Raw genomic sequence first — 26782 nt, forward strand, 5'->3', positions numbered from 1 at the left:
TGCAGACACATCTGACAGGCCAGAGGCCAGGAACTCACAGCACTGCTGCAGACACACCTGACAGGCCAGAGGCCAGTAACTCACAGCACTGCCGCAGACGCACCTGACAGGCCAGAGGCCAGTAACTCACAGCACTGCTGCAGACGCACCTGACAGGCCAGAGGCCAGACGCGATTAATTTGCATTCTGCCAGAGTGGACAGGAGCGCAGTATTGATTGTGGAGAGTGGAGTGGCGTATCTCCAGTCAATAGAGGTTAGATTGGGCCTGACAGATGGGTAAGCCTAATCAAAAAGATCAATACTAATTATATATTAATACTTTCACTCTGAGCGCATATTTCTCTCACTAATCTGATTTATAGACCATGCTGCTTCTAATAATTCTAAAATGGCTCAGCTGTAGAATTTGTGTCTCGTTTTACATCTCCAGTCATACAAATTGATAAATGTTGACTTTCCTTAAAAGGATAAAAGAAATTTAACTTCCCCAGGATACAGTACCTCCTTGAACTGACTGAAAGGCCAGAATCTTTGCTAAATCTCTCTCAGGATCACAATCAGACCGAGACGGGAGAGAGCAGGGCTCTCGGTACGAATTAGGAGGCACCATGTCTCTGGAACCCACAGTGCTGCTTCCTTCTGCACCTCACAGGCCTGCAGTTTTTACTGCATCTCCAAAGTGCGAGGAGGAAAATCAGTTAAAAATCAAAAGCAGTAATAACGATTTTACGTTCCCTTTTGGAAAAACAAATTATAGGTTCAAGAAGATCATGTGACTGTTGAACATTCTCCTTCTTACAACAGCAGAAGGATCTGGTGTTACAGTGACCGAAACTCTTTGTGCTGTCAGCGTTATTCCCAAACACCCAATCCCTATTAAAAAATAAAAACGCCTGTAGCTTAGAGGTCTAAAATGCTGCAGTTTGTCGCAAAAGGTAATGGTGAGGTTTCGAAAAATGAATTCAAAAAGGTTTCTGGCTTCAACAGAAGGAGAGACTGTCATGTGTTGCCAGGCTGGGGCGGCTGGTTCCCAGCAGGCCTTGCAGCCTGCTCCCCGGGGGGCGAGGGGCGGGGTGCAGCCGGGCCTGGTCTCTATTAGAGGCGCCCAGGAGAATGGCTCCCTTCCCCGGCAGCTGGGCGAGAGGCCGAGGCAGAGACCGTCCGTTCTGCGTGGCTCTGCCCCTCTCCCTGGCTGTGGCGGCGCGCAGGAAGGGGATCTGATTCGACACAGCTGTCCTGCAGCTCACTGCTGGAACATCCGCTGAGCCCCCCGCCCCCCTGAAAGCCTGGAATCCATCGTCCTTGATCAGTCTTCCATGATATTCCCCATTCCTGCTGTTTCTGAAGTGTACGCACATGTGGAGGAGAAGGGTATCCACTGACTGGCTGAGAGAGAATGAACACAATTTTACTTTAATAAAAAACACAGGAACACAATGCGCAAGGATTGTCCTGTAATCCAAGATGAGCTTGCTTTTATGCTTACTGGCGGGCGAAACTAGCATCTCCAGTGTCTGAGAGACGTCTTTGAAGCAACTCCAGTTTCTGAACTGGATAATAGGGTCAGGTCTCAAAGTGCCCAGCCATGATCCTGGAATTCTTTCAAGAGGTCCAGAATTTAATTCTGAAAGGGTCCAAAAACCTGTTTTTTACACTGTACACTGTACACTGAGCTGGCCTGGCTGGGTGCAGCCTGTTGCTGTTGGCATTTAAGGACCAGAATGGAGCTCTCTGACGATTCCCACACTCACTGTCATGGCAAATCACTCAGGACACGCTAAGAAACAATGCCCTGCCTTGAAAGCAGAGCGTCAAAGGTCACCCTGTCAGCCGCAGGAAACAAGTGAGATCCCAAGTGGGGAAAAAGCTCTTGATACATTACATGATAAAGAGATCAAAAAGGAACTTGTGTAAGAGTTCCTCACTAGAGACCACAGAGCCAGCCTCCTAGCTGGTCTCTGAGAGAATGTCATTCCACGCTCAGGCTCACGAACTCTTCGGGAAAACACTTTGGGAAAAAGACCCTCTGATCAATGAGCAATGAAACTACCGCAACCTGGACCGAAAGGCCTCATCTCATTTGTAAACAATGCTCTAGAAACGAGCAGCTTTTGACCATGGATCAGAAACACCGAGCACCAGACACAGCATGCCCACAGATATACCTGCTAGTCAGCTAGCCTGGCTTGGAAGAAGCTGGAAGCTCCACTATGTTGGAGAGATTAAAGAAGTGGATCGTTTGAGCATGGCTGACTAACGCCCCACCACCCCCTCCCCTCACCTCCATGTCCTCTCGGTGAGAGCGGTCCCTGTCCTCGAAGTCCCGGGTCCTCCTCCGCGCCTCCTCGAAGGCCTGCTGGGCCAGGGCGTCCTCTTGCTGAATGGACACACGGGCAGAGGGACGCAGTGAACTGACCGCTACTGATAAACACAGCGCTACCGCATCCCGATCTTCAACCTACAGATCAGGACTCGGCGGTGCAGAAAGTGGCCGAAAATAAAACCAATTTAGTTCTGGCCCGTGTAAATGGGCTGAGCTGGGAGTGGCCTGGTTCCTGCAGTTCTGGACTGGCTTTTGGCTATAGTGTCCATAGAAGATCGCTTTATTAAGGGCGCTCTGAGCCCCCTGACTGACAGAGTGCAATACACAGGAGCTGCAGGCGTATTAAGAGATGAAGTCATGCCTTAAGAATCCGAAGGAAAAGCCTGCAGGTCTCCCTCCTGAGATCATCATCATGATGCTGAGACAGCTAAGGTCCGTAGCGACGATCGGCCATGTCCGCGCTCTGGATACTGGATACCGTGCCCAAGTATGTCTCGGACGACCCAGCGGCCCTTTCCAACCTGCCGGCAGATGCCGCTGGGAATTGAGCCCGAGAGGAGGAGCAGAAAGGCAGTACCTGAGCCCTCTCCTCGTCGAACTCCAGACAGCCCATCCCATCCAGACGCTGCAGGTCGATCCAGCCCCTCCAGATGACACACACGCCGTTCAGGATCATGGGGGCCTTCAGGTACACCTGCGGCACACAGACACAGGCTCGTGAGAGTCGGCGCAGAGCGCTGACATCCAGCCCGCTTACAATCCAAAAACACAGCGAACCCCCAGTTTAACAGACGTCACCTCAACGGGCTCCCATTCTAACAGACAAAACCCGCCGAAGGGGAATTTCGGCTATGAAGCACTCAGAAGTACCGGACTTTCCCCGTAATAACGGGCAAAGTACAGGGCTAACGGCATAGTGGTGGGCGAGCTGCTTACGACAGGAGTCTGTGTTTCATAGGATTTAACACATTAAAAAAATACATTCATTTTAACATGTTTTAAAATGCTAACTAAGTTAAAAAAAGCTCTGTGAAATGGACAAATATTAAAACAACGAAAAATGTACTACTACATAGTTTACAATTCAGGACTATCAATGGTGCACAACAGGGCTAGGTCAGCTGCTTAAGATGGGTGCTGTTTGTGTTCCATATGATTTAGTAAATTTTACACAGTATATTTACATCACATTAACTAAACAGCTTGTATATTTCTGATAAAAAAGACACAGGAACTATTTTCAATGTCTTCATTGATTGCAATTGTTAAAGTCAAAAGGTCCAGAGGCCTACATGTAGGATATATAATTATGTAATGTTATACAGTATATGTTATGTAATTATGAAATTCTGTTTCTCATGTCATAGTGTGTTTTGGGGCTGAAAAACATCAATAGTGATTTAACAGATATTAGGAACACCCCTTCCCCTCTATTAGTCTGTTAAACGAGGGTTTACCGTACTTTATTGGTACCCAATAGAGTAAATCAATGATTTGTTGGTTTATTGAAAAGGAAGGTGGTCTGTACTGATACAAGTGGCCTGACTGATTAGATTTGTATCCACCGTACTTGTCTTGGATAAGTGCATCCAACTGTATTAACAACAACCTAATTAAAATGGACTCAGAAATGAAATGAAGCAAAGTCCCAGCTGATGACTAACTCTCAGTTACTATGACAGCCTGGCCAAGAGACTCACACCACTGCTGCGCAGGCAGAGAAAATGGCCGACAAAAAGCATAAATCATAGGGCAGGGCAGAGCTAACGAGAGCGGCGTCGGGCAGAGCAGATGTGAAGGTGACCAGGCCCAGCTCATTTTGGGGGTCGCCCGGTCACTGGCAGCGGCCCACTGCAAGGACTGGCGCTCACAGGCAGTAGCTGCTCTTGGAGGTTCAGTCTGATAAAAGTGTTACGATTGGAGGAGGGCACAGAGACCTGCCATAGATTATGGAGATGGGGAGGGGACCTCTCAATTAATGGTCTATGATTCATCAGCCCTTGTTGTGCTCTGGTTAACACGACACCCCCCATGGTCCAGTCTGGGAGAAACACAAGAGCACATGCTCGTATACCATGGCATAGTACATGCACAAGTACCACCTGGTGTATTTGTACAAAAGGTACATACATATATAAAAAGGTACTTGACTGTAGACAAAAAAAAAAAACACTATAATGAGAACCCAGTCCACACTACTAAGCCAATGTTTTATAATAAATGATTTACATGAAACACTCCTTTGATTTCCTGAATTTTGCTTAGACATCCACACTTACATACAGACAAACATGGCACAGATGCATATTTTGAAAGAGTTCTTCCAGCTGGACAGCACCTAGACCACTCTGCCTGCACACCTAGCTTCAGAATCCCGCATCTCCGAACACTGGACCCCGGACAACAGACGCCAGACCAGGGCTTCGGCCCCATGCGGGTTCACAGTGGCCAGCCACCCTCTTCATCACTTCATATCTTTCAAATATTTTCATCTACAAGAAGAATGCACCTTTAAGAACAAATTCAGATACGCCAAGCAGAATAACTGCAGACGATACCTCAAGTAACCCCCCCATGCAGGAACCCACTGAAAATCCAACAGAACAAAAACGGGCATCAGGCTCACCCAGGCACAGGGCCGGGAGTGGGGAATGCGAGTACATCAAGGCCAAAGCGCAAGACTGCAAGGTTGAGTCACTTGATTGACATCAGCTGCCGTGAATGTGCAGATCTCGGTTACACGCGGTACCCAAGACCACCCCTGTCTGGGGGGTGGGCTCCGAACGTCTGGCGTCTCTGCCCTCACGCTGCAATTAGCATGAAAGACGAACCTCTTCCATATATAAGTGGGCACAATCTGGGGTCTGTACTTTCAAACAGATGTCTCCCATTATAAAAAAAAAATCATCACAAGCAAGCTGTTGGAAACCATCTCCAAATGGAAATGAGGAAACAATTTATGGCGCCAAGTAAAGACCTACTTCTTAAATACACTTAATTATGATCATATTTTTACAGCACTGTTTCGCTATTTAAAGACTAAAGACTGACATGTTTATACATCCAAAATCTCTGATCTGAGCTTCCTGCAGTTCTCGTGTCTCTCTCTTGCGGCCCAGGACTCCTTGATAAAATATAGACTTGGGCACCACAGGCTCTGCGCACTGTTTTGCACATGCAGTGCTATCCCACACGTCCCAGGAAAGACCGGATCCCTCTGAGAATGTGTGCGCATCCGTCTGGCCGGAAGCCACATCAGTATCGAAGCTGCGAGGCACAGGAATGTGACCCAGGACCACTGCCCACAGGCAGCTGCGCTCTCTGGTGAGGAAGACGGGCAGTGAACACACACAGAGCTCTCCAGGAGCTCCAGAGAGTGAACACGCACACTCACACACAGAGCTCTCCAGGAGCTCCAGAGAGTGAACACACGCACTCACACACAGAGCTCTCCAGGAGCTCCAGAGAGTGATCACACGCACTCACACACAGAGCTCTCCAGGAGCTCCAGAGAGTGAACACACGCACTCACACACAGAGCTCTCCAGGAGCTCCAGAGAATGATCACACGCACTCACACACAGAGCTCTCCAGGAGCTCCAGAGAGTGAACACGCACACTCACACACAGAGCTCTCCAGGAGCTCCAGAGAGTGAACACACACACTCACACACAGAGCTCTCCAAGAGCTCCAGAGAATGATCACACGCACTCACACACAGAGCTCTCCAGGAGCTCCAGAGAGTGAACACGCACACTCACACACAGAGCTCTCCAGGAGCTCCAGAGAGTGAACACACGCACACTCACACACAGAGCTCTCCAGGAGCTCCAGAGAATGATCACACGCACTCACACACAGAGCTCTCCAGGAGCTCCAGAGAGTGAACACGCACACTCACACACAGAGCTCTCCAGGAGCTCCAGAGAGTGAACACACACACTCACACACAGAGCTCTCCAGGAGCTCCAGAGAATGATCACACACACACACACACACACAGAGCACCCCAGGAGCTCCAGAGAGTGAACACACACACAGAGCTCTCCAGGAGCTCCAGAGAGTGAAACACACACACACACACACACACACACAGAGCACCCCAGGAGCTCCAGAGAGTGAACACACACACAGAGCACTCCAGGAGCTCCAGAGAGTGAACACACACACACACACAGAGCACTCCAGGAGCTCCAGAGAGTGCACACACACACACACACACACAGAGCTCTCCAGGAGCTCCAGAGAGTGAACACACACACAGAGCACTCCAGGAACTCCAGAGAGTGAACACACACACACACAGAGCACCCCAGGAGCTCCAGAGAGTGCACACACACACACACACACACACAGAGCACACCAGGAGCTCCAGAGAGTGCACACACACACACCGATTCCAACTCTCTTCTCAGGCAGAGTGAGCAAACGAGTTTCAGCAGGAGCCACACAATGACGAGGAGGAACTGGGGGTGACCAGAAAGAGGGATGCAACCCTATAACAGGCCGACAGGAGCAGCCGATTCCACCTCCTAACAGGCCAGAGTTTCTGCTCCCCGCGCATCTCGCAGTTCCGAGAGCCGTAGGGCACAGCATCTCCCTCTGCAGGGAGTCTCGAAGCTGTGATCCTTCTCATCCCGCAAGTGAAACAAGCCGAGTTGTTCCGAACCTCAGCCCAGAGCATGCCAGGTATTTAAGGCACCAAATCAAACAGAAAGGCACATGCCTTGAGCTATCAAAAACTGACAGCACAGTAAGCCTCATTCAAAACCACTGCGTGCCGCAAGAAAATCGCTACAGAAACACAAGATAAGAAACGCCTGCACTGAAAATCCAGTAGGCCTAAAAACAAAATCAAGATATTGAGTTCCTTGCACCAGCTGAAAAATAATTAATAAGGATTCTCTTAAATGTATTCATTTTTCTCTAAATATTAATTTTTGCTTTCCACAATTCAATATGTATATAATTTCACCCTTCCAAACACATCGTTTATAGTTCCTTCAGCCATTAATAACAAATTAAGCCTTTTTGGGGTTTGGGCCAGTAGGTACATTTATAACTCCATCAAACTAAATGCACAGTTTTTGTTGGGAAAGAGCCAGCAGCGCAGACATATGAGAAAACCATCTATACAGAAATATTCTAGCCGGTTTCTCTTGAGAGTTATTTCAGTGTAAGTTCTATATAAACGCAGTTTCTTGGCCTGCTTGGAGCTATTCCAGTAGATTCCTACACAGAACACAGTGTCAGACCTCTCAACCTTGGTGTATCAGAATGCTGTACAACTGATCTTACCTCCTGCCCCTCTAACAGTCCACACCATCACAAGCAGAGTTTCCCATTAGAATACAGGCTGTTTAATTGACATTTGCTTAGTTTTTAAAGATCTCCACGCATATTATAAAACACTAGAGATAAAATCCTGTCAACGGATGTCTATAGAGAAATCGGATCCTGGTTTTATTTTTTACATGGAATCTGACACCAAGTGGGATGTGAAATCTCCCTGAAGCCGGGGTGCGATTGTTTTCTCCACAGTGTTACACAACTGTGCCGTCTTCTCCTGGCGCGGCTGGCTGAGCCCCTGTCCCCGAGCCCCCTGCTGGCGGCGGCCCTCGTTAGACAAACACCCCAAGAGAGGCGCGGCCCCGCTGCCCACTCTGCGCCATGCCCTGTTCACGTGGGCAGCGCGCCAGCACCCACAGGCTGGGGGGGGGGGGATGCCGGAAAGCACAGAGGACAGCGGGGGGGAAGTGGGATAGAGTTTCGGCTGCTGGATGGCTGCCCTGGACCGGGGCCTGCCTCGCTCGGGCCCGGGCGGCGCTGGCTCGAGGAGCGTCTGTGGAGAACCACAGCGCGCAGAGAGAAGAGATCACTGTGCTGCAGCAGGCTGGGCGGGGCTGGGTGGGGGGGGGTTCATACTAGAACTCTATTTAACGAGAGCCTTTGATTCTGGCCTCCAAAAATTCCACTTGTGTTTTTGCAAAAAGGGAGTCTCACAAGTGAAGGTACTAGAGGACGCATGCCGCTTACACTACACATAATGCCACTACTTAAATTGCTGTCTTTAAAAAAACAAGCAAGAAGTAAAAACCATGCATGCTCAATCACAATGTTTAGATTGTGCTCCTTTTTACAGAACGCAGATATTTTGCGTGGGACCCCAGTAGGCGTCTTCAAGAACACAAACTAATTGCCTGGGAAGGAATAATGCTTCTTTTCTGTTGGCATACAGGGAGCAGACACCGTGTCCAGACAGCAAAACAATCAAGACAGGAGGGCCTGGACATGTTCGCACAGAGCTGCAGGATTCAGAGTGCAGACAGGCAGGCACACCGCGATGGAGGCTAATGGGACTCGGCACTCAGACACACAACAGGTGAGAAAAGCTGACGGGAAAACAAACAGAGCGAGGGTGCAGTCTGATTTATTCAGAATACCCTGTGTGCACAGCGTGGGAGCAACGTTCAGAACGCGGGGCACCTTGCTTGGAACACAAACGCCATCCATGAAACAGTCAATGCAGAAGCAAAACCAGGAGCTCCGTCTCTCCCCTCGAGCTCCGGCCTCTGACGTCCCCCCACAGTGCCGGGCTCACTGGACACAACACCCCGCCCCGGTCGGGCAATAACCTCCCCCAGCGGCTTCGTTTTTTTCCCCAACGAACTGAGCAAGAAGGCCCTTGTGTCTCAGGCCCCGCTGTCGTGAAATCAACACAGCTCTTCCTGGGTTATGCTCCAGCTGTGCAGCTACACTGGAAGGAAGCCGAATGCAAAATCCAGCCACCCTCCACCGCACAGCGGCCACTCAATATCCACTCGCCGCGGCCTGGCGACACATCAATTCAATTTAATTGATTTTTATAAAGCGCCTTTCACAACAAGGTTGCCCCAAGACGCTTAACAAAGCATGTGACCCTACATGTTGTGAATGCAGAACAGAAAAGACCAGAAGACAACGGAGGAGAGGAACCAAAACCTCCTTAGTAAGGAGAGAAAAAACCTCTAGGGGTCCAAGGTCAACTGGCTGCCCAACCCCTTTGGGCATGCTAACATTATACACTTAAAAAAAGGAATAAATGAATAAGGGTCTTAATCCATCCATCATGTGTTCTGTATGTCAGTACTCCATGCAGATCTCTGTAGACCAGCAGAATCCTCCTAAATGATAGCTATATCCACGATGACATCACCAGCCACTCTGCATTCACACTTCAGTCTGGAATTTCCCTGCAGTACCGCAACCAAAGGCCCTCTTATTTATTTCTGAAAGACCCTGAAGCATGATAGCCATGGGCACAGTTCCTTTTTTGTCAACCACTGTTGTAGGGGTGGGGGGGAAAAAAAATTGATTCTTAGATGCATCGTGATTCTCTCTTGTACGATTCTGCATCGATGCACAAAACTTCATAATCGATCTCTTAATTTTTTTTTTTAATATGCACAGTACTTAACATTTCAGATAAAAACAATACAAGGTAAAGGAAAGGACAAATAGAGCAAATAATACTGGTTTCGTTTTTTGGGCTTAAGAGGAAACTAATTGCGTGGTGAAACGTAGAGACGTACTGTGTAGGTTAACAACGCACCATGCTCACATCTGAACTAAACTAAGCTAGCGGTTTGTGAAGATGGACAAACTCCGGCCTGCACCCTCCGCTTGGAGAGCCACTGTATGGGCACGTTTGGGATTTTATGAAGTAAAAGGTCAAACTAAACTGGATAAGAGCCACGCAGTGTGTGCGCGAGCTGTGTCATACCAAGATCAAACATTTCGGGAATACAACGAACATGCGGAATCATATTTCACGTTCCCATCCGGAGTCGGAGGAAAAACGGCCTGCTCTTGTTGCTGCCGAACAGAGAACCCTCGAGCAGGTGTCGAAGCTTCCACATGGTTTGGAAAGGGCGAAGCGAATCACCAGGTCTGAAGCACGTTTCACCGCAAAAGATTTGCGCCCCTACGCCGTTGTTGAAAACCCGGGCTTTCGCTTAATGTTGAAAACACTGGAGCCCAGGTACAGCATACCGTCAATTCAGCGTCAATTTAGTGAAACAGCAATAATAATAATTTCTTACACTTATATAGCGCTTTTCTGGACACTCCACTCAAAGCGTTTTACAGGTAGTGGGGACTCCCCTCCACCACCACCAGTGTGCAGCCCCACCAGAATGATGCGACGGCAGCCATAGTGCGCCAGAACGCTCCCTACACACCAGCTCTCAGTGGGGAGGAGAGCAGAGTGATGGAGCCAATTCATAGATGGGGATTATTAGGAGGCCATGATTGGTAAGGGCCAATGGGAAATTTGGCCAGGATGCCGGGGTTACACCCCTACTCTTTTCGAGAAACGCCCTGGGATTTTTAATGACCACAGAGAGTCAGGACCTCGGTTTTACATCTCATCAGCAGGACGGCGCCTGTTTACAGTATAGTGTCCCCGTCACTATACTGGGGCATTAGGACCCACATGGACCGAGGGTGAGTGCCCCCTGCTGGCTCCACTAACACCTCTTCCAGCAGCAGCCTTAGTTTTTGCCAGGAGGTCTCCCATCCAGGTACTGGCCAGGCTCACACCTGCTGAGCTTCAATGGGCTGCCAGTTGTGAGTTGCAGGGTGATATGGCTGCTGGATACCAACCACTACCAACGCTCTACAATGACTCCAGGTTTTAGAATCCTTGAAGAAAGCAAATAGGGTGGCAGTGACCTGTGATGTGTGGACGCCCACTGCAACAGAATCCTGTATCACTATTACTGCGCACTACATCACCAATGAAGGGCAGCTCATGTCTCGCCTACTCCAGTCACACAGTAAGAAAAAAAAAATCGAGATGCATCAAGAATCTATTTGTAATGGCATTGTGGCACCCTGAATCGAATCGCAAGGTGTCTAGAGATTCCCACCCCTCCTCTGTTGGCATGATTAAATCGCTGCACCTCATTAACCCGGGCAAATGCTGACCTCTGGAAGAGCACCAGACTGCTCGGGGACAGAGCGCCTCTCGCTTCCATCGCGATGAACCTGAAACGCCAAGGCGACCGGTGCTCAGACAGCGAGCTGCCGGCCCAGTGCGGACCCGAAGACTCCTCCGCAGCGGAGAAATGTTTTCATCAGCAAATGTCATTTTAATTGCAATGTGCACGCAATCAATTTCTCCAATTACAGCCTCTGCAGCGCTAGCAGCCCAGCAGCGCGGCCACCCTCTGGGGGCCAGCCTCATCAATCTCCCGCGCGGGAGTTATTAAGCGTGTGTGCGTGCCTCTGTGTGCGTCTGTGATTAAAGCTCGGGGCAACAGCTTGCAGATTCAATTACTCCTTTGACTTGGGGGAGCTGTTTCAAAGACCGAAGAAATTAAAACCGAGCAACAAGTCAGCTGCACACTGGATGAACGGATCGCTGGAAAGGCTTCTGCACGTTTCGCAAACTTCGGCAAACTCTTCAAGGGAAGGGAAAGAGCCCGGGATATGAACTTTAACTGCAGAGATGTCACACACATCAGAGCCCGGAGAGGGGGTGAAAGATCCCACCAGGCTGGAAACGGGGAAAAGAGGAATTCGGCTCTCCGGCAGATCCGCAGAGCAGCCCCTTCCTGCCTGCGAGCAGACTTTCAGCACATGTCCAACAGGAGCCTCTCTCTCCCGAGGGCCTCCGGGGGTGCATTCCTGCGCTGGGCTAGACAGGCAGACACACATCTGCTCCACGGCTCCTCAGTCACTGTATCGGCAGCGGGACACAGGGGTGCCCTCTGCCCAGTCACCCCGCAGGTACGTGGCCTTGCTGGGGCTGCTTGCTGGTATAATGCGACAGAGATGCTGCTTCGCCTTTTCATCTTGACCCGCAGGGGAGCTGGAGAACACGCGGATCTGCAGCAGAGACGGTTTAGCCACAAGCTTCCTCCGCAGAGCAGCATGTCACCCCCCACCCCCTCCCCTCACCACTTCCTCGCTCAGCGAGCGAGCGCAACTCGTGGAGCAGCAGACAGAGCTTGCCAGAAACCCGTGCCGGAAACGATCCTTTTCATTCAGCGGAGACCTGTGTCCAGCTCGTCTGACCCAGGGACTGGGGGGGGAGACGGGTAGCGTCCATTCCTCTTCTCGGTTTCCGCCAAACCGCGCCTCTCGTGGTGGGAAGTGACGCACGGAGCTGCTGGTCAGACGGGCAGCAAGGACACGTGGGAGAGAGCTCCTCGTCAGCCAGCGCAGGGACGCTGCGCCGCACGGCCACAGGTCTCGATCAAATAAACTCAGACGCCAACATCCCGCCCGTGTGCTCTGGGACGAGCAGCTGGCGGACGGCGGAGGTGCCAATCACAGCTGTCCCGATGGCCAGGGCGGTTTGTCCTCCGCACACCAGCACAGGAAATGGGATGAAACCACCAGGAACATGTTTCACATCCCAGTGTCAGAGACGCCAGCGCTCGGTGCTCCCACAGCGGACACCCAGCGGCCCAAAGCACCCGCCTGGCGTGGCCTCGTCATCGAGTCAGAGAGGAGGAACAGTCGAGCGCAGCAGGGCTGGTGTGTCTAGAGTGCTTTGTTAAAAAAAGCATACAAAGTCCATGCCAGGTTGTTGGGCTGCAAAGAACCTGAATGGTGTAGTAAAATCAAATAAAAATGCTGCTCCTGAAAGCCTGACTTCCATTCCCAGGAGAAGAGGTCAGGCCCCTGAGCATGCGATGACTGGCCTGTGATTAACAGCCGCCTCATCCACGAGGGGTCTGGAGCAGTTTGAGCGATTGCACAAATCCCACAAAACCCCCAGATCCCACAGAAAACCGAAGCCAGATCATTTGCTGGCGAAGCTGCTTGTTTTGAACGTTTTGGATGATATCAAATGAAGTGCAATCAATACAGACCATTCAAAACCGAAGGCACGTCTCATCAGTTGCACCTCATGAGCAAAGTGTGTGGAATGCTGCTGTGATGATCGTTTGTTTGAACAGTCAGCTGGAGCCGAGGCAGTCGTTCACCATGGGGGTCATTACGTTGGCTCTCTTCGTACTTAACACGGCAACACTGGAGCCGCTGAATAGAGGGCCATTATTCACAGGAAGAACATGTGGCCCAGTGAGTCAGAAATGAAGCAGCAATGCAAGTCAATCAATTTAGCTTGGCTGGGATATTGTTGGGAGCCTCTCTCTCTTGCTTTTTTCTCCTCATCCAAATTTCTCGAGCGGGACGCAGGAACAACAATCAGACCCATTTTCCTACCAGGCATGTAATTAGGACAGGCAGACTAACTGCATCACTACCCTCCCACAGACCGGGTGAGTCAGCAGTCTGCGACACTCGCCACACTCGCTCGTGCCAGCCACAGGAACCAGTCAAGACCCCCACAGGAGTCAGCAACACCCCCCCCCCCAGCACATGCACTCAGTGCACTATGCTTTGCAATGCCGGCTGGCGCACCCCAAAACCCCAAACTATCAGCTGTCTCACAGGGGAGACAAGTCATCACACGCCCAAAAGAGGAATCGCCTGCCCACAAGCCCAGCAACACAAGTCATCACCAGACTGGAGCCACAACCCCCACCCCCCACCCCCTGCCCCTGCCACAGGCCGTCCCGTCAATGTCCTGAGAGCAGCTGACCTGCTGCCCTGGGTGACTCACAGTGCAGCACAAGTGTGACTAATGATTCCAAAACCGCTGTGTCACCTTCCCCTCAAGTGACCCATCACAGCAGCGGAGGCACACCTGCTGACCTGCTGGGATCCGAGAGCCAGGGCAGGAATTCCCCCAGTACCGGGACCCCAGATCGACAAATCTCACTCACTGGAAAAAGCTGCAATACTAGATGTTGTTGTTGAAACATATGCCAACACAGGGGTGTCCAATCCTGCTAGTTTTCAATCGTAGCTGAGCTCCCTAACTTTCAAGAATCCTTCACTGAGCTCTGGCACTGCTGCGTTCGAACCTCTTGCAAGATTTTTTTTTTATTATTCTTCAAGTTGGAGATCTTAAGTTATTTAACAAACATAGAAGTTAAAAGGCAGCCTACCATGCGTTTCGGAACTGAAAACATTTTAAAGAGCTCATATTAAATCTCAGATCTACTCAGGGTTCAGATATTTCAGTGCTCTGGTGAAACCAAAACCTGCAGTGATAACATTTTACAACAACAATGAACTCCGAATACAACAACACTTGAATAACCAAGGCATTGCCTTAGTTATTGAGTCTTTAGACACTCAACCACACTAAAACCCACAGTTATTTTCAAACGCTTGTCGATATGTTGGCTGTATTGTCCCCGCTGGTCTCTAGTACACAGGTGACAGTTTATACACCACTAACTCAAACCAGCTCAGACAAGGTAGTTTACCTTGGGATTTGGAGAATTAGAAAGGTCAATATTTACATTAAATGTTCATGTATAAAACGGATTCCCCTGATCCGATAAAGAGTTAGATTTCTACACCTACGATTAATTTTCTAATAATAGAAAAACAATCTCTGGTTTCATTTACAACTGGAAGTTTAAAGGAGGAACAAGAAGTTGGTCTTGGTGTTTAGGTGGACGATGCCGGAAGATGCTGGCCGTGTGCAGCAGGAAGAACAGAGAGGGCCCCCTACTCCGTGCAGGGCACCCCGGCTCTTTCACACACACACACACGATGGAAAGAGGAACGCGGAGCTCCCGCCCGCCCGGAGCTCCAGAGCGCTGCCCAGCTGCAACACACACTCCTGCGGGCGAAGCAGCAGCTACACAAACAGCGAGCTGTTTAATCAGAGGGTGGCTTTCGGACTCAACGTTCACGCTATTGTTTTGAGGTTTAAAAAAAAAAGCCCTGAAAGAAAACCTACAGCCGCACCTGTAGCCGAACAAAGAGCATTAACCGTGTCCTGACCGGCTCGCCCCGCCCCCGCTCACAGAGCGCCGGGGGAAAGCAGCCGCGGTCCGGAGACAGGTCTCGGATAAAACAAACAAGCACGGGGCCTGTAAGGAGATGGAAGGTTCTGGGCCAATGGAGGAAGAGTTCTGAGTTACAGCACAACAATAGTTTTAGTTTCCTTAAATAACGGCCATCTGAACAGGCGAGCAAGGGGCGGAGGTTTATTCTGTTTGCTGCTCTAAGAGTTGTGGGGGTCTGGACCCAGCTGCTCTCCTGTGGGCTCTCTGCGTGAAACTAGGGATTGGGAAGCAACCGGATGGCCTCCCCCGAGTTGTAACCGTTATGCCTCGATGCTTGTTGGGACACGAACGATCAGAAGTTGGGCCCCATCCGCCTGCGGGAGGAGCAGTAAAGCGCTTCTTCGACGCCGGGCCTCATGTCCGGGTCGAGCAGCAGACAGCGTGAGCGGAGCACATCCTGAGCTCCAGCCCCAGCTCCAGCCCACAGGGGGCTCGAGTCTCAGATTCAAAACGGCATCTTTTCCAACACAAGCCACGGGTTCGTGCTCAGAGACTTCACACCACCATTCCGCACCTATTGTTTTTTACAGGCCCTGTCCACGTCCGTTACCACGGTGCCAGCTACAGGACCGGATTTCCTGGGAGTCGTGCACTGTAGCAGGCCGGGCCGTCCCGTACAGAGCGGGCCTCAGTACCACTGAGGTGATTCCTGCCTGCTCCCGGACCTCACCGCCTGGCCTCACGCTGCTGAAAGCGAGTCCGTCCATCACCTCATTACCACCACACTGTCCTTCCCCCCTGCACATTACCCAGGAACTAAACCCTTATTGGCCTTTTAGTCCTTGAGCGTGAAATCAAATGAACCGCTCATGCACGATGAACAGCCTCCCCACGTCTTGTTAAAGCCATGTTGTGTGAGAAGCAGAAAGAGGGCCGACTGCTCCTGCGTGTTGTGCTGGCGCTGGAGAAGCAGGCGCCTGGCATGTGCTGTGATGCCGCCTGGCCAGCCCTGTGCGTTAGGAACACGTCAGACAGCTCGAGACAACCCGGCCCTCATCGCGCTCAATTGCCTTTAATTATACATCGCCTCAGGCAGCGGGGGGAAAAACTGTTTCCCAGCAGTCACACAGAAGAATGCAGCCCGCACTCATACGCTAGATTTCTCACCTTTATCCGGGCTTTTTCTGAAGAAGGCTGCCCCGCCTTCCTTCACCGCACAGGCCAGCGACCAGGTCGCTGAGCACCGTCCAGAGACAGAAGGGCTGAGCTCACTTCACGCGCTCCTGCTACAAAGATTTCTCTTGTGAAAAGCTTAGGTCAGGCTGCGTGACACTTATGTGCGTGACACTCGACAGCAATACACAACTGCACTACAAATCAGCCTGTCGGGAAAGGGTAAATACTGATGCACAGAGCTGCGATCAGAAAACACTCGTCCAGAACATCGAGTCAGGATGCGACGCTAAAGCAAAAATATTTTAGGTACTTCTTTGAAAGAAGTCTGAGCCACATTTCCTTATTTAGCACTGTGGTTCCTAAACATGCATAAAATGCACTTTCTGCAGCCAAAGGCATTAAAAGTTTTCAAAAATATTCTGTACGTTAACGCACAGCTCCCCACCGGAACCAGCCCTCTGCACTGAGCCACTGGGCTGTGGAGCGGAAGGGAACCCTCTCTCCTCTGTTCCCTGTGATCTGACCAGCTGACTGCATCATTAAGGACACATCTCAGTCCTCCGCACTTATTCCAAATCCTTTAGACCCTTAACTGGACTCAATTCTTTGTAGGCAGAGATCAAAATCTGTGATTTATTTAACCTAAAATGCATGAAGACAACATCCTTTTTATTGATCCTTTCTTAGATTTTTTTCATGAATTTAATTTTCTGGGCTTCATTTCAAAAACAAGAAGAAGTAGAGACAGATAGGGGTGCTGTCAGAACTCTTGATGTGAAACTCCTGATCTACAGTATCACTTCCCCGGGCTGTGATTGATGCACAGGATAAGAGTTTCACACACTGCGCAAGAATGCTCACATTCTGGATCCTGTCACTGGGCCATTTCTTCTGGCCTCTTCCCATTTCCCAGACTCGGAGGACACGAAGATTTCTCTGGCAATTCAGCACAGATTACAGGAAGAGTCAGGCAATGATGGAATTCAAGTTCAAGGGGCAGATTGCTGAACACTTTGATTGCTTGGCTCTAAAAGTCCATTAAAGATGTTTGGTTGTTTGTCAGAACCTATTACTGCACATTACAAGCAGAGCTTTTATCCGTTGCTCGCTGTTAATAAAACATGAACTCGATTAAATTTTCAGAGCGTAAACCAGCGTTTCCTGGTGCAGAAACATTCAGTTAATCGTGTGATGAAAAATGACTCTCAACAGACGAAAATACTGAGAAATTAAAAAGAAACAATTCAGAAGCATGGTCCATAGGGGCCCTACCACTGCAGGCACAGGGACAGTAAAATATGGCCATTCCAAGACAAAAACATTTTTTTATATCTACCTGCAGCAGAGAGGGATTTTTTAAGCTTGGTAGGGTTTTTAAGAATCCCCCAAGGGCCAGAAAGAACAAAGACCCAGTGATGTAGCAACACAGCTGGACTCTTCCTGAAAAAGCGCAGGGAGGGAACGTGCCGGACAGAGATGGTGCCCCCCTCAGCCAGAGACCCCGTCCTCTCTCACGGGTCCCTGTGGTGGCCTCGTTTACTAACGACCGACATCAGAGGCATCACGTTCGCCTTTTTAAACTGAAGGCCGAAAGATGGAGGCGAAAGGGAGCAGCTGGAACCCAGAACAGTTTCCGGGCTTTTCCACTCAATGTTGGAGAGACAAAACAACATGAGTGAGGAGACATCACTCGATTGCAGAAATCGGGAAAAAAAAAGAGCAATGCAGGAAAAACACACGGCCTCGGATCTTCCCTACTCCCTCCTGGGAGAACGGGAGACAAAACAAACTGCGCAAACAGCGTGACTGACGACACCCACTCCGACTTGGACACTGGGGAGACATCCTGCTCCGGCTGGGAAAGAAGGGTCAAAAGCAGGAGGCTCCCGTGTGGAAGAGCACAGGACACCCCATGAGCCAGGGCCTGCACCCTCAACTTCAGGCAGCGCTTATGGAAGCATGCGGAAAAGATTAGCGAAAGGAGCTGCATTTTTTTTTAAGGGTATCCTTTGCCTAGATAAATGCCTCCCCCTCTTTCCTGTGCCCTGCTGTTCCCCTGCGGTAATATTCCAGGAAGTTTCAGACCAGCAGCAGATCGCGGGTCCTAGGATCAACTTTCTCTTTACATTTTTAGATTAAAAATACACGCGCATGCCAAAGACAAATCTTAAAGAAGTCGCCTCATGTCTCATGTTCTCTTCCTTGTTTTTCAAGGGCGACCATAATGTTTATTCTTCCCATTGCTGATTATTTGAAAACCTAAAAAACTGCAAAAGCCGGAAAACCTGGGTATCGTGGTCTTTAGAACTAACCGTGTACTGAAAAAAATTGTGCAAAAGGAAAGGAATCACAACATGCTCGGGATCTAAGATTTAGATCAAGTGTTTAAATGCATTTTGAAAATCCTTGTGCACTGAAACTATTTTACACAGACACCGGATGCAGTAAACTCTATTGTGTAAGCCCTTGTCTAGTCTAAAGAACAAGCTTTAACAAAACTATTAGCTTTAATTCCTGTGGTCTTCTCTAGGATTACTGTAATTTTCATAATCAAGTCATTCATTTCAAGCCTTCAATTCTTCCCCGCAAGCAAGAATTCTAACGCAGAGACACAAAAAGATTTATTGACTTTGTTGTTGGAGTAGGAGGGGACACAGAGGGATCAGGTTTGTGAAGACATCTAAAATTACCAAGCCCTTTAAGGGTTTTCAAGTACTGGGCAAGTTGTCATTTTTGGAGAAGTTTTATTTTTTAAATGAATTCTGCACATTTCTTTAGCAGAAGGGGTTCCACCTTCATCTCAGGATTTTAATATGTGCTCCTACTGTCCACAGATTCAGGGGAATAAATCCACGTTTCTGGATGTATAACCTGCATTGTCCCCTTAAAGACCACATACAGCCACTCTGAAAAAGAGCTCTGCTGAAACAGCGCAAGCACGATGGGTTGCAAATTCAAGAGACAGTGGCCGACCCAATTTGATCAATCCTCACAGCTGAATCTCAGGTTCAGCCTCAACACCCCAGCATCTCCAGTTTCTAGCAGATCCAGTTAACTAAAGAATAAACAATTTAAGATTAAAGGATTTTTTTCAAGAATAATACAAATCCCACACACCCTTTCCTTCAAGGAACATGCTCAGACCTTCAGACTGAGGGCCCCTGCGTCTGAACCACAGCCGAAATTCCAAGCTGCTGTACAGCAGAGCCGGGGGCAGCAGACAGCGGAGCAGGAGACGGGAGACAGTCGGAGCATCATGGAGCAAAGAGTGCCGGATACTGTTAGACAGTTTGCAAATTCAACTACAACTCACTGTAATTAAGACTATGAAAAAAATGCTCACGTTTTTTTTAAGTAAAAGTTTTCCCTCTGTAAAATGCAGCCCAGTCATATTGTGATTTTATATGAGAAGATTTTCAGTGAAGGAATATTTATATTTCTGTTTATCTTGTGTATCCATCCAATTCCATACACACAGTAAATGAACACACATCACAGGGGACTCATTAATACAAGCAGGGCTCAGTCTGAAGCGGTGCACTTAAAAGACAGACCACTGAACACAGGCCTCTCCAAGAGAGATCAGAATTGAGGCGGACCCGGATCAATACGTGCCTCCCTGAGAGCGATCAGAACCAGATCAATACATGCCTCTCCGAGAGCGAACAGAACCAGATCAATACGTGCCTCCCCGAGAGTGATCAGAACCGGATCAATACGTGCCTCTTCGAGAGAGATCGGAATCGAGGCGGAACCGGATCAATAGGTGCCTTTCTGAGAGAGATCAGAATCGAGGCAGAACCGGATCAATACGTGCCTCTACGAGAGCGAACAGAATCTTGGAGGAACCGGATCAATAGGTGCCTTTCTGAGAGATCAGAATCGAGGCAGAACTGGATTAATATGTGCCTCTCCGAGAGCGATCAGAACCGGATCAATACGTGCCTCTCCGAGAGTGAACAGAATCTAGGAGGAACCGGATCAATAGGTGCCTCTCTGAGAGAGATCAGAATCGAGGCAGAACTGGATCAATATGTGCCTCTCCGAGAGTGATCAGAACCGGATCAATACGTGCCTCCTCAAGAGAGATCGGAATCGAGGCAGAACCGGATCAATAGGTGCCTTTCTGAGAGAGATCAGAATCGAGGCAGAACCGGATCAATACGTGCCTCTCCGAGAGCGATCAGAACCGGATCAATACATGCCTCTCCGAGAGCGATCAGAACCAGATCAATTTGTGCCTCTCCGAGAGCGATTGGAATCGAGACAGAACTTGTCAATATGTGCCTCTCCGAGAGCGATCAGAACCGGATCAATACCTGTCTCTCCGAGAGTGATCAGAACCGGATCAATACGTGCCTCTCCGAGAGTGATCAGAACCGGATCAATACGTGCCTCTCCGAGAGCGATCAGAACCAGATCAATTTGTTCCTCTCTGAGAGCGATTGGAATCGAGACAGAACTTGTCAATATGTGCCTCTCCGAGAGCAATCAGAACCGGATCAATACGTGCCTCTCCAAGAGCGATCAGAACCGGATCAATACGTGCCTCTCTGAGAGTGATCAGAACCGGATCAATACGTGCCTCTCCGAGAGCGATCAGAATCGGATCAGTACGTGCCTCTCCGAGAGTGATCAGAACCGGATCAGTCCAGGAGGAAGCGGGTCAATACGTGTGACTAGACTAGACCAGCCAGGAGAGCAGGAGGAGGCTGCCGGACAGGAGCCGGCGCTGCAGCAGGGCTCCTCCAGCTCCTTCTCCAGGCCCTGGTACCACTGAAATTAACCTCCCACAGCTGGCCTGCATGAGCTTGTTGTGACACTCCGAGCCTGTACTCAACTGCTCCTGCAGCAGGGGCGCTTCTGGAAGAGACGCTCCTGCGATAATACTGCTGCCATGGGGTTGGTGGGGAGGGGGGGCAGCCAAGTTTTAACAGGACCAATTCCTCTGCCAGTGAATTTCAAACAGCGGAGGAAAGGAAGTGGAACTGAATACAGCTCCTTCAGCCTCCACACACACACAGAACCCACCACGTCAGATGCAGACCAGAGTCAAGGGACTGCTCATCTTGTTTTTCAGACAGCAGATCTGAACCCAGGAGGGGGAGCCGAAGTAGGCGACTTGTGTACTGAAGGAATCGCACGCCTTTTCCAAACTCACAGCACCTCGCCACAGCTGTGCCTGCACGGCTTCGTGGTGCCCTCACAAAACCACAAGGAATAAATCAAGATGCCCCGGAGAAGAAAAATGCAAGCCTACTCTAAATACCTAAGCAACGAGGGGTGAACACCGCCCCCCTCTCGCGCTCCAATAAATGAATTCATTTTGAAACGTCGGCACCAATGAATGCGGCCTTCACAGAGGGAGCGAGCGAGCAGCCACAAACTCCAGCGCGTCCAGCGGCCCACAGAGCGGGGAGCCGCCCTCACGCTGGAGAGACTCCTGCTCCCAGCGGGGACGATTCCAGCTCCATCCCACGGAGCTGCGGGCGAGGCCAACCTGCTGGGCTGAACCCCACCCTTTGGCGACCCTCTCTCCCCCTCCAGCTGTGCTAGGAAGCCTCAGGAATAACAGAGCGGGGAGCAGAGGCTTCATGCTGGCTGCCCTGTGTAGTACTATTAGAGGCCTGGCTGCAGTAAATAATCTTGCTTTAAGCCCCAGTTGTGTCTCACCATAAGAGCTCAGCGGTCGGGCCTGGTTAGTACTTGGACAGTGGACAGCCTGGAAGCACAGTGGTTACCACTGCTGCCTCACAGCCCCACAGCTGTGGGTTCTAATCCAGCGTGACAAACCTATCTGTGTGGAGTTTGCATGTGCCCCCCCCCCCCACGCTGGAGTGAGTTTGCACCAGACGCTCGGGTTTCCTCCTGCCTCCCCCAGACACGCGGGTTCGACGGGATATCCCCCCCCCCCTACAGCAAGCGCTGACTGTGCCACTGGAGAGAAGCCAAGCCCAAACGAACAGGCCGGGCGGCCTCCCCTTGTCCGTGGGCTTGGCGCTGGGCTGTAGCAGGAGGCCTGGCAGGCTGAGGGCAGGGGGCGGGGAGCGCAGCAGTTTCGGGACTCGAACGCACCTGGAACTCGCCGGCGCTCGGAGCCGAGGCGCACGGTCACGTTTACGGGGAAACCGCGTTTTAAAAAAGCTCTTAGATCTGAAAGAATGCAGTATCTCGCCGATAAGGTCCAATATAACAACTAAGGTCGCCGGTTGTATTAAAATACAGCAACGATAGCCCCCCAAACCCCGACTTCTCGGGTCCAGCTGCCCGCCTGTGACGGACGCTCCGCGGGTGGGAGCCGTGGCCCTGCCGACACTCCCACAGGGATGAGGCAGGAACACCCGAGAGCCGCGCTCCCGGGATATCAGGTTCCGAGGCAGGACGCCGGAGGGTGGAGAGCAGATTAGCGAAAAGCTCCAAACAGGCGGGTGTGAGGTGACGCCTGGGGACCCACGGAGGAGCGATTCTCGGGAAGAGAATTCCCGGCGGGCGGAGGGTTACCTTCCCGGTCTCGCGCTCGAAGTCCACGTACTCGCGGCTGGGAGCCTGGCGCTGGTCTCCGTGCAGGTTCGCCGGGAAGAACTGCAGGGAGAGGTTGGTTCCTGTCGCCACAAAAGCCTTTTAGAAAAATCAATACAAACAGGATCAGAAGCTGAACGAGACATAAATTATGCAGTCAAGTCATTTATTTTTTACATCACTGAGAGCCACGAGCCAGCAGCCTTCAGAGAGCACCAGAAAAACACTCCAGAGTCATCATTTTCTTTTTAAATATCGAGTTTCAAACATCTGATTCTATTTTACCAACATTCACCACTGGCTGCAAGGGACACAGGATACTGCCGTAAGAAAAAAAATCAATATATTATTTTAAATTAGTCCTTCTGCTGACATTAATAACCGGGAGTCTGAAAGCCTGGCGCTGTGCTCGAAGTATGATCCAAACTGCGCATCTGGAAATAAAAACGTATACACTTCTTTTTTTTAATATCACTTTGAAAAAACTTCAACGCTTTGTTGCTTGTAATCGAACGTACCTGAATCCAGCCCTTTTGAGTCTGCAATCTGGTTATTTGTGTTCAGAAAAAAAGGTGTGGAAATCATTTAGCTTTAACCTAGATGTTTTTTTTTTCAATAAACGGGGGGCATCTCTCAAAGGAACAAAGAGCGAACGTTAAGCAGACCTGTCCTGTATGATGAAAACTGGATTTAATATACGTCAGTAGGGAAGTGTGGCCGGGTCATTCAACAGGCTTCACAGATTGTTCGCGGCACGTCAGCCCCCTGCGGATAATTATCTCTGAGACAGAGCAGGGGCTGTACTTGAAACAAAGACCACAGTGACACGGTGCCACCTCGCTCGGAGCCGGAGTGGCCAGGGCGCAGGGCTTTCAGAGCGAAAAGTCGACTTTCACACTTCCACGCCAGGTAATCTTTCGCTCTTAGTAAAAAAAAAAATGGAGCTCCGAGTAGCATTTGCATTAAGCAAATCGCTTTCATTTAGCGCCAGGCTTTATCCTGGAGTACTTTCTCTCCAATTCAGTGCGCTTTCAGATACACGGCGCCCGAACAAGAAACTGTTGATCATTACGTCATCCACGGAGTATTGATTAAAAAAAAACTCTCCCTGGACATATTCTTCTTCCAGAGACAAAACTCAATCCAATAATGCCGGTTTATATTAATGGCTGCAACATGAAACTAGGACCAACATCGCGACCCGGCAGGTTTTTAAAATACTTCAGCGGCAGGTTGCTGAAGACTCTCGTTGTGCCACTCAGACACATCGGGACATGACCCGCTTTCCAGTCGCTTCCCCAGTCACCCCGCGATTCAAAGACTGGTTATTGTGTCGTGTCTCGGAGCGGAAATAGAGATCCTTAAGAAGCCACGTAAACAAATTTGAATTTCGTTATATTATTGCTAATGATAATATTAGAATTATAATAATAATTACTATTATGATAATAATAGTACACTGTTGACTGTTTCACAAAAGCAGCCACACCAACCTTCTCGACACCCAGTTATTTTACAACTATAGCTCATGAGTACAGGGTCCGCACTGGGCAGTCAGATCCGTCAGTCTGGACTTTTCCGTCATGTGTGTGCTGAGCAACACTGTATAATAAAGCTACAGGGGTCTAATTACGAAAGAGTCCTGTAAATATCGAAGGAAGGAGGAGACGAATGATGTGTTAAGACCAGTCCAGACATAATTCATTCATTCATCGAGCCGCCGTCTCGGCTCTTACAAGGAAACAGCGAAACCCTTTTATTCCCAAGGTTGTGAAAGTTGTGTTAACATCTTCCCGGGCGAATCAGTGTCTTCAGGTCTTTCAGGTCTGTATTCCGATATTCAAAATCCAGCATCCGCAGGAGGTGCACGGGGAGACGGGTTTGAAGGCTCACTTACTATTTCTGAACGCCCATCCCGACAGGCGTTCTGGAAACGCGCTTGTCTCTCCTCGTGGGGCCGGTCTCGGAAGCCGGTGTACTTGATCTAGAAGAAGACGGCAGACGGGCAGAAGAAAAACTCAATCAAAGATGCGCGTTGGCGTCTGCCCGAAAGCCAGCAGGCCAGCAGCCCCCTGACCCGTATTTAAGTTCTGCGGGATTTTCGCGCTGACAAACAGGGTGCTGTCTCTCTCCCTCACCCACCCCTGCGGCCAGACGTCTCAGGACCGCTGAGCTCCCGGCTGGGTCTCTTCCCCGCCACCGCGCCGCGCAGACACGGAGCGCAGCTCCCCGCAGGAAGCGCACGGCATCTGCCTCGCTCAGTCCGTCTCTCCGGTCACATTTCCCAACCTTCCTCCACTGAAGGCTTTTAAAAATAACCCCTGACTCGCGCGGTTTTCTTCAGGATATCCACAAACATTACCAGGAAAGCCTCACGCCTAATAAATGCAGTGAACACTACTAGACAGTCGCCTGAGTACGCACAGAGCGAAAGGATAATGTTAGCAAGCTAGACGACGACGGCTAGACCATTCCCATCGCCCGTTTCAAACAGGAAGTTTATTGCGAAAACAGCACATTTCCACTGATTCAACACAAACACACTCCAGCACACATCAAAGCTCACGCGGTTAAGTCACATTTAAAAGAGCAAAATCCCACGCTCATCTCCCACCGGGCGCAGGGCAAGACCTACAGCCCCCGTCCCCCAAACTTCAGCGTGATGCTGCACTGAAAGCGAGCATCTTTTCCGCCACTTCAGCGCAGATGTGTTCACTGAAATACTTGCTCACCTCGCACTCCCGGCTCAGTTTCCTGAAGAACTCCTCGTTTTCAAACTTGCTCCTCTGATCGGGGACCACTCGGGGCATCTTTATAATTATTCACCCCCCCGAAAAAATGAGAGGAAAAGAAAACCGATTCGAGCGCCAGAGAAAGCTATGCAACTCTCCCAGATCCCGCTTCTAAACTTTCTTCCTTCCTCTCGTGTGAGGTACGCAGCCCCACAGTCCGGTGCGTGTGAGGGGGTCTAGCGGGGCGCCGCGCTCAGCCCCCCAGTCCGAGAGAGTGTCCGGGTCGGTTCGGTGGCTGACTAGGCTACCCCTCACGTCCAGCGTGTGCGCCCGTCCTCCTTCAACAACGATGCTGGCTCTCCGCGTTTTGTTCCCGTAACCGTCTCTCTGCGCAGCTCAGCTCGAAGTTACTTCCTGGCTCCTCTGAGTCGTACTTACGACTGCACACCCAGGGCTCCCCCCATTCACAATTCTCACTCCGCTCCGCTGTGCGCAGGCGCGCTCCCCCTGGCGTGTCGCCGCGCGCAAGCGTGTCCAGCGCGGCAGCCTGCCTGCTCGAGAGCCGCGCGGGGCGGCGATAATACTGCTGCTACTACTAATAATTTAATAACAACGTGTGTTCCACCAAGCTTCTGAATCTTCAGAATCGAGATACTGGGCACATTGTGTCTTGGTTTCATTTTATTTTAAGAAATGATTAATATCTGATTTTTAAAAACATTCTGTTTCACGTCCGCTCAGAGAATCTGTAACAAAATCTCTTCTAACGACATGACGCCTTTTAGATGCTAACACATGCTTAGTTTTATTTAGCAAATCTTTTTAAATATTTTTTTCCTAACTCGTATTGTGTTCATGGTCTCAGCGTACTACGGGTTATGGTTTTCGTGCATGCGTTAGAAAAGCATTGGGGATCTTCCTGACTTGTTTCTGTGCCATTCGGAAACATTCGTCTCCTGACGAAGTGCGAGACAGCGCGCCTACCTGCCGACGGGACAGTCACGTTATTTACATGTTGAACTCATTCAAATAAGACACAGGTATCGACAAGCCCGTTTCGGTGGAGTGTTCTCCTTCCGTACGCGGCGAAGCATGACAATTTTCGGGTGTTGTGACGGTATTTTGTGTTCCCTTTTACAAATCTTGTGCTATCGTTCATATTGCTAGAGA

General features: G+C 50.1%; 1 protein-coding gene across 1 annotated transcript in view; it reads right to left on the reverse strand.

Moving 5' to 3' along the window:
* cbfb (core-binding factor subunit beta) overlaps nt 1–26054 on the reverse strand; it is a 29773-nt gene extending 3719 nt beyond the window's left edge. Inside the window, exons 1-5 of the mRNA XM_088939050.1 lie at nt 25613–26054; nt 24778–24864; nt 22863–22979; nt 2902–3018; nt 2283–2378 (exon numbers count right to left, since the gene is read on the reverse strand). Coding sequence (XP_088795176.1) covers nt 2283–2378; nt 2902–3018; nt 22863–22979; nt 24778–24864; nt 25613–25690 — 495 coding nt within the window. The 5' untranslated portion in view covers nt 25691–26054. The remainder of the gene's footprint in view (nt 1–2282; nt 2379–2901; nt 3019–22862; nt 22980–24777; nt 24865–25612) is intronic.
* Between the last annotated feature and the right edge of the window lie 728 nt (nt 26055–26782).

Source organism: Atractosteus spatula, chromosome 21, assembly GCF_055471065.1.
Source record: "Atractosteus spatula isolate fAtrSpa1 chromosome 21, fAtrSpa1.hap1, whole genome shotgun sequence".
Taxonomy (NCBI): Eukaryota; Metazoa; Chordata; class Actinopteri; order Semionotiformes; family Lepisosteidae; genus Atractosteus; species Atractosteus spatula.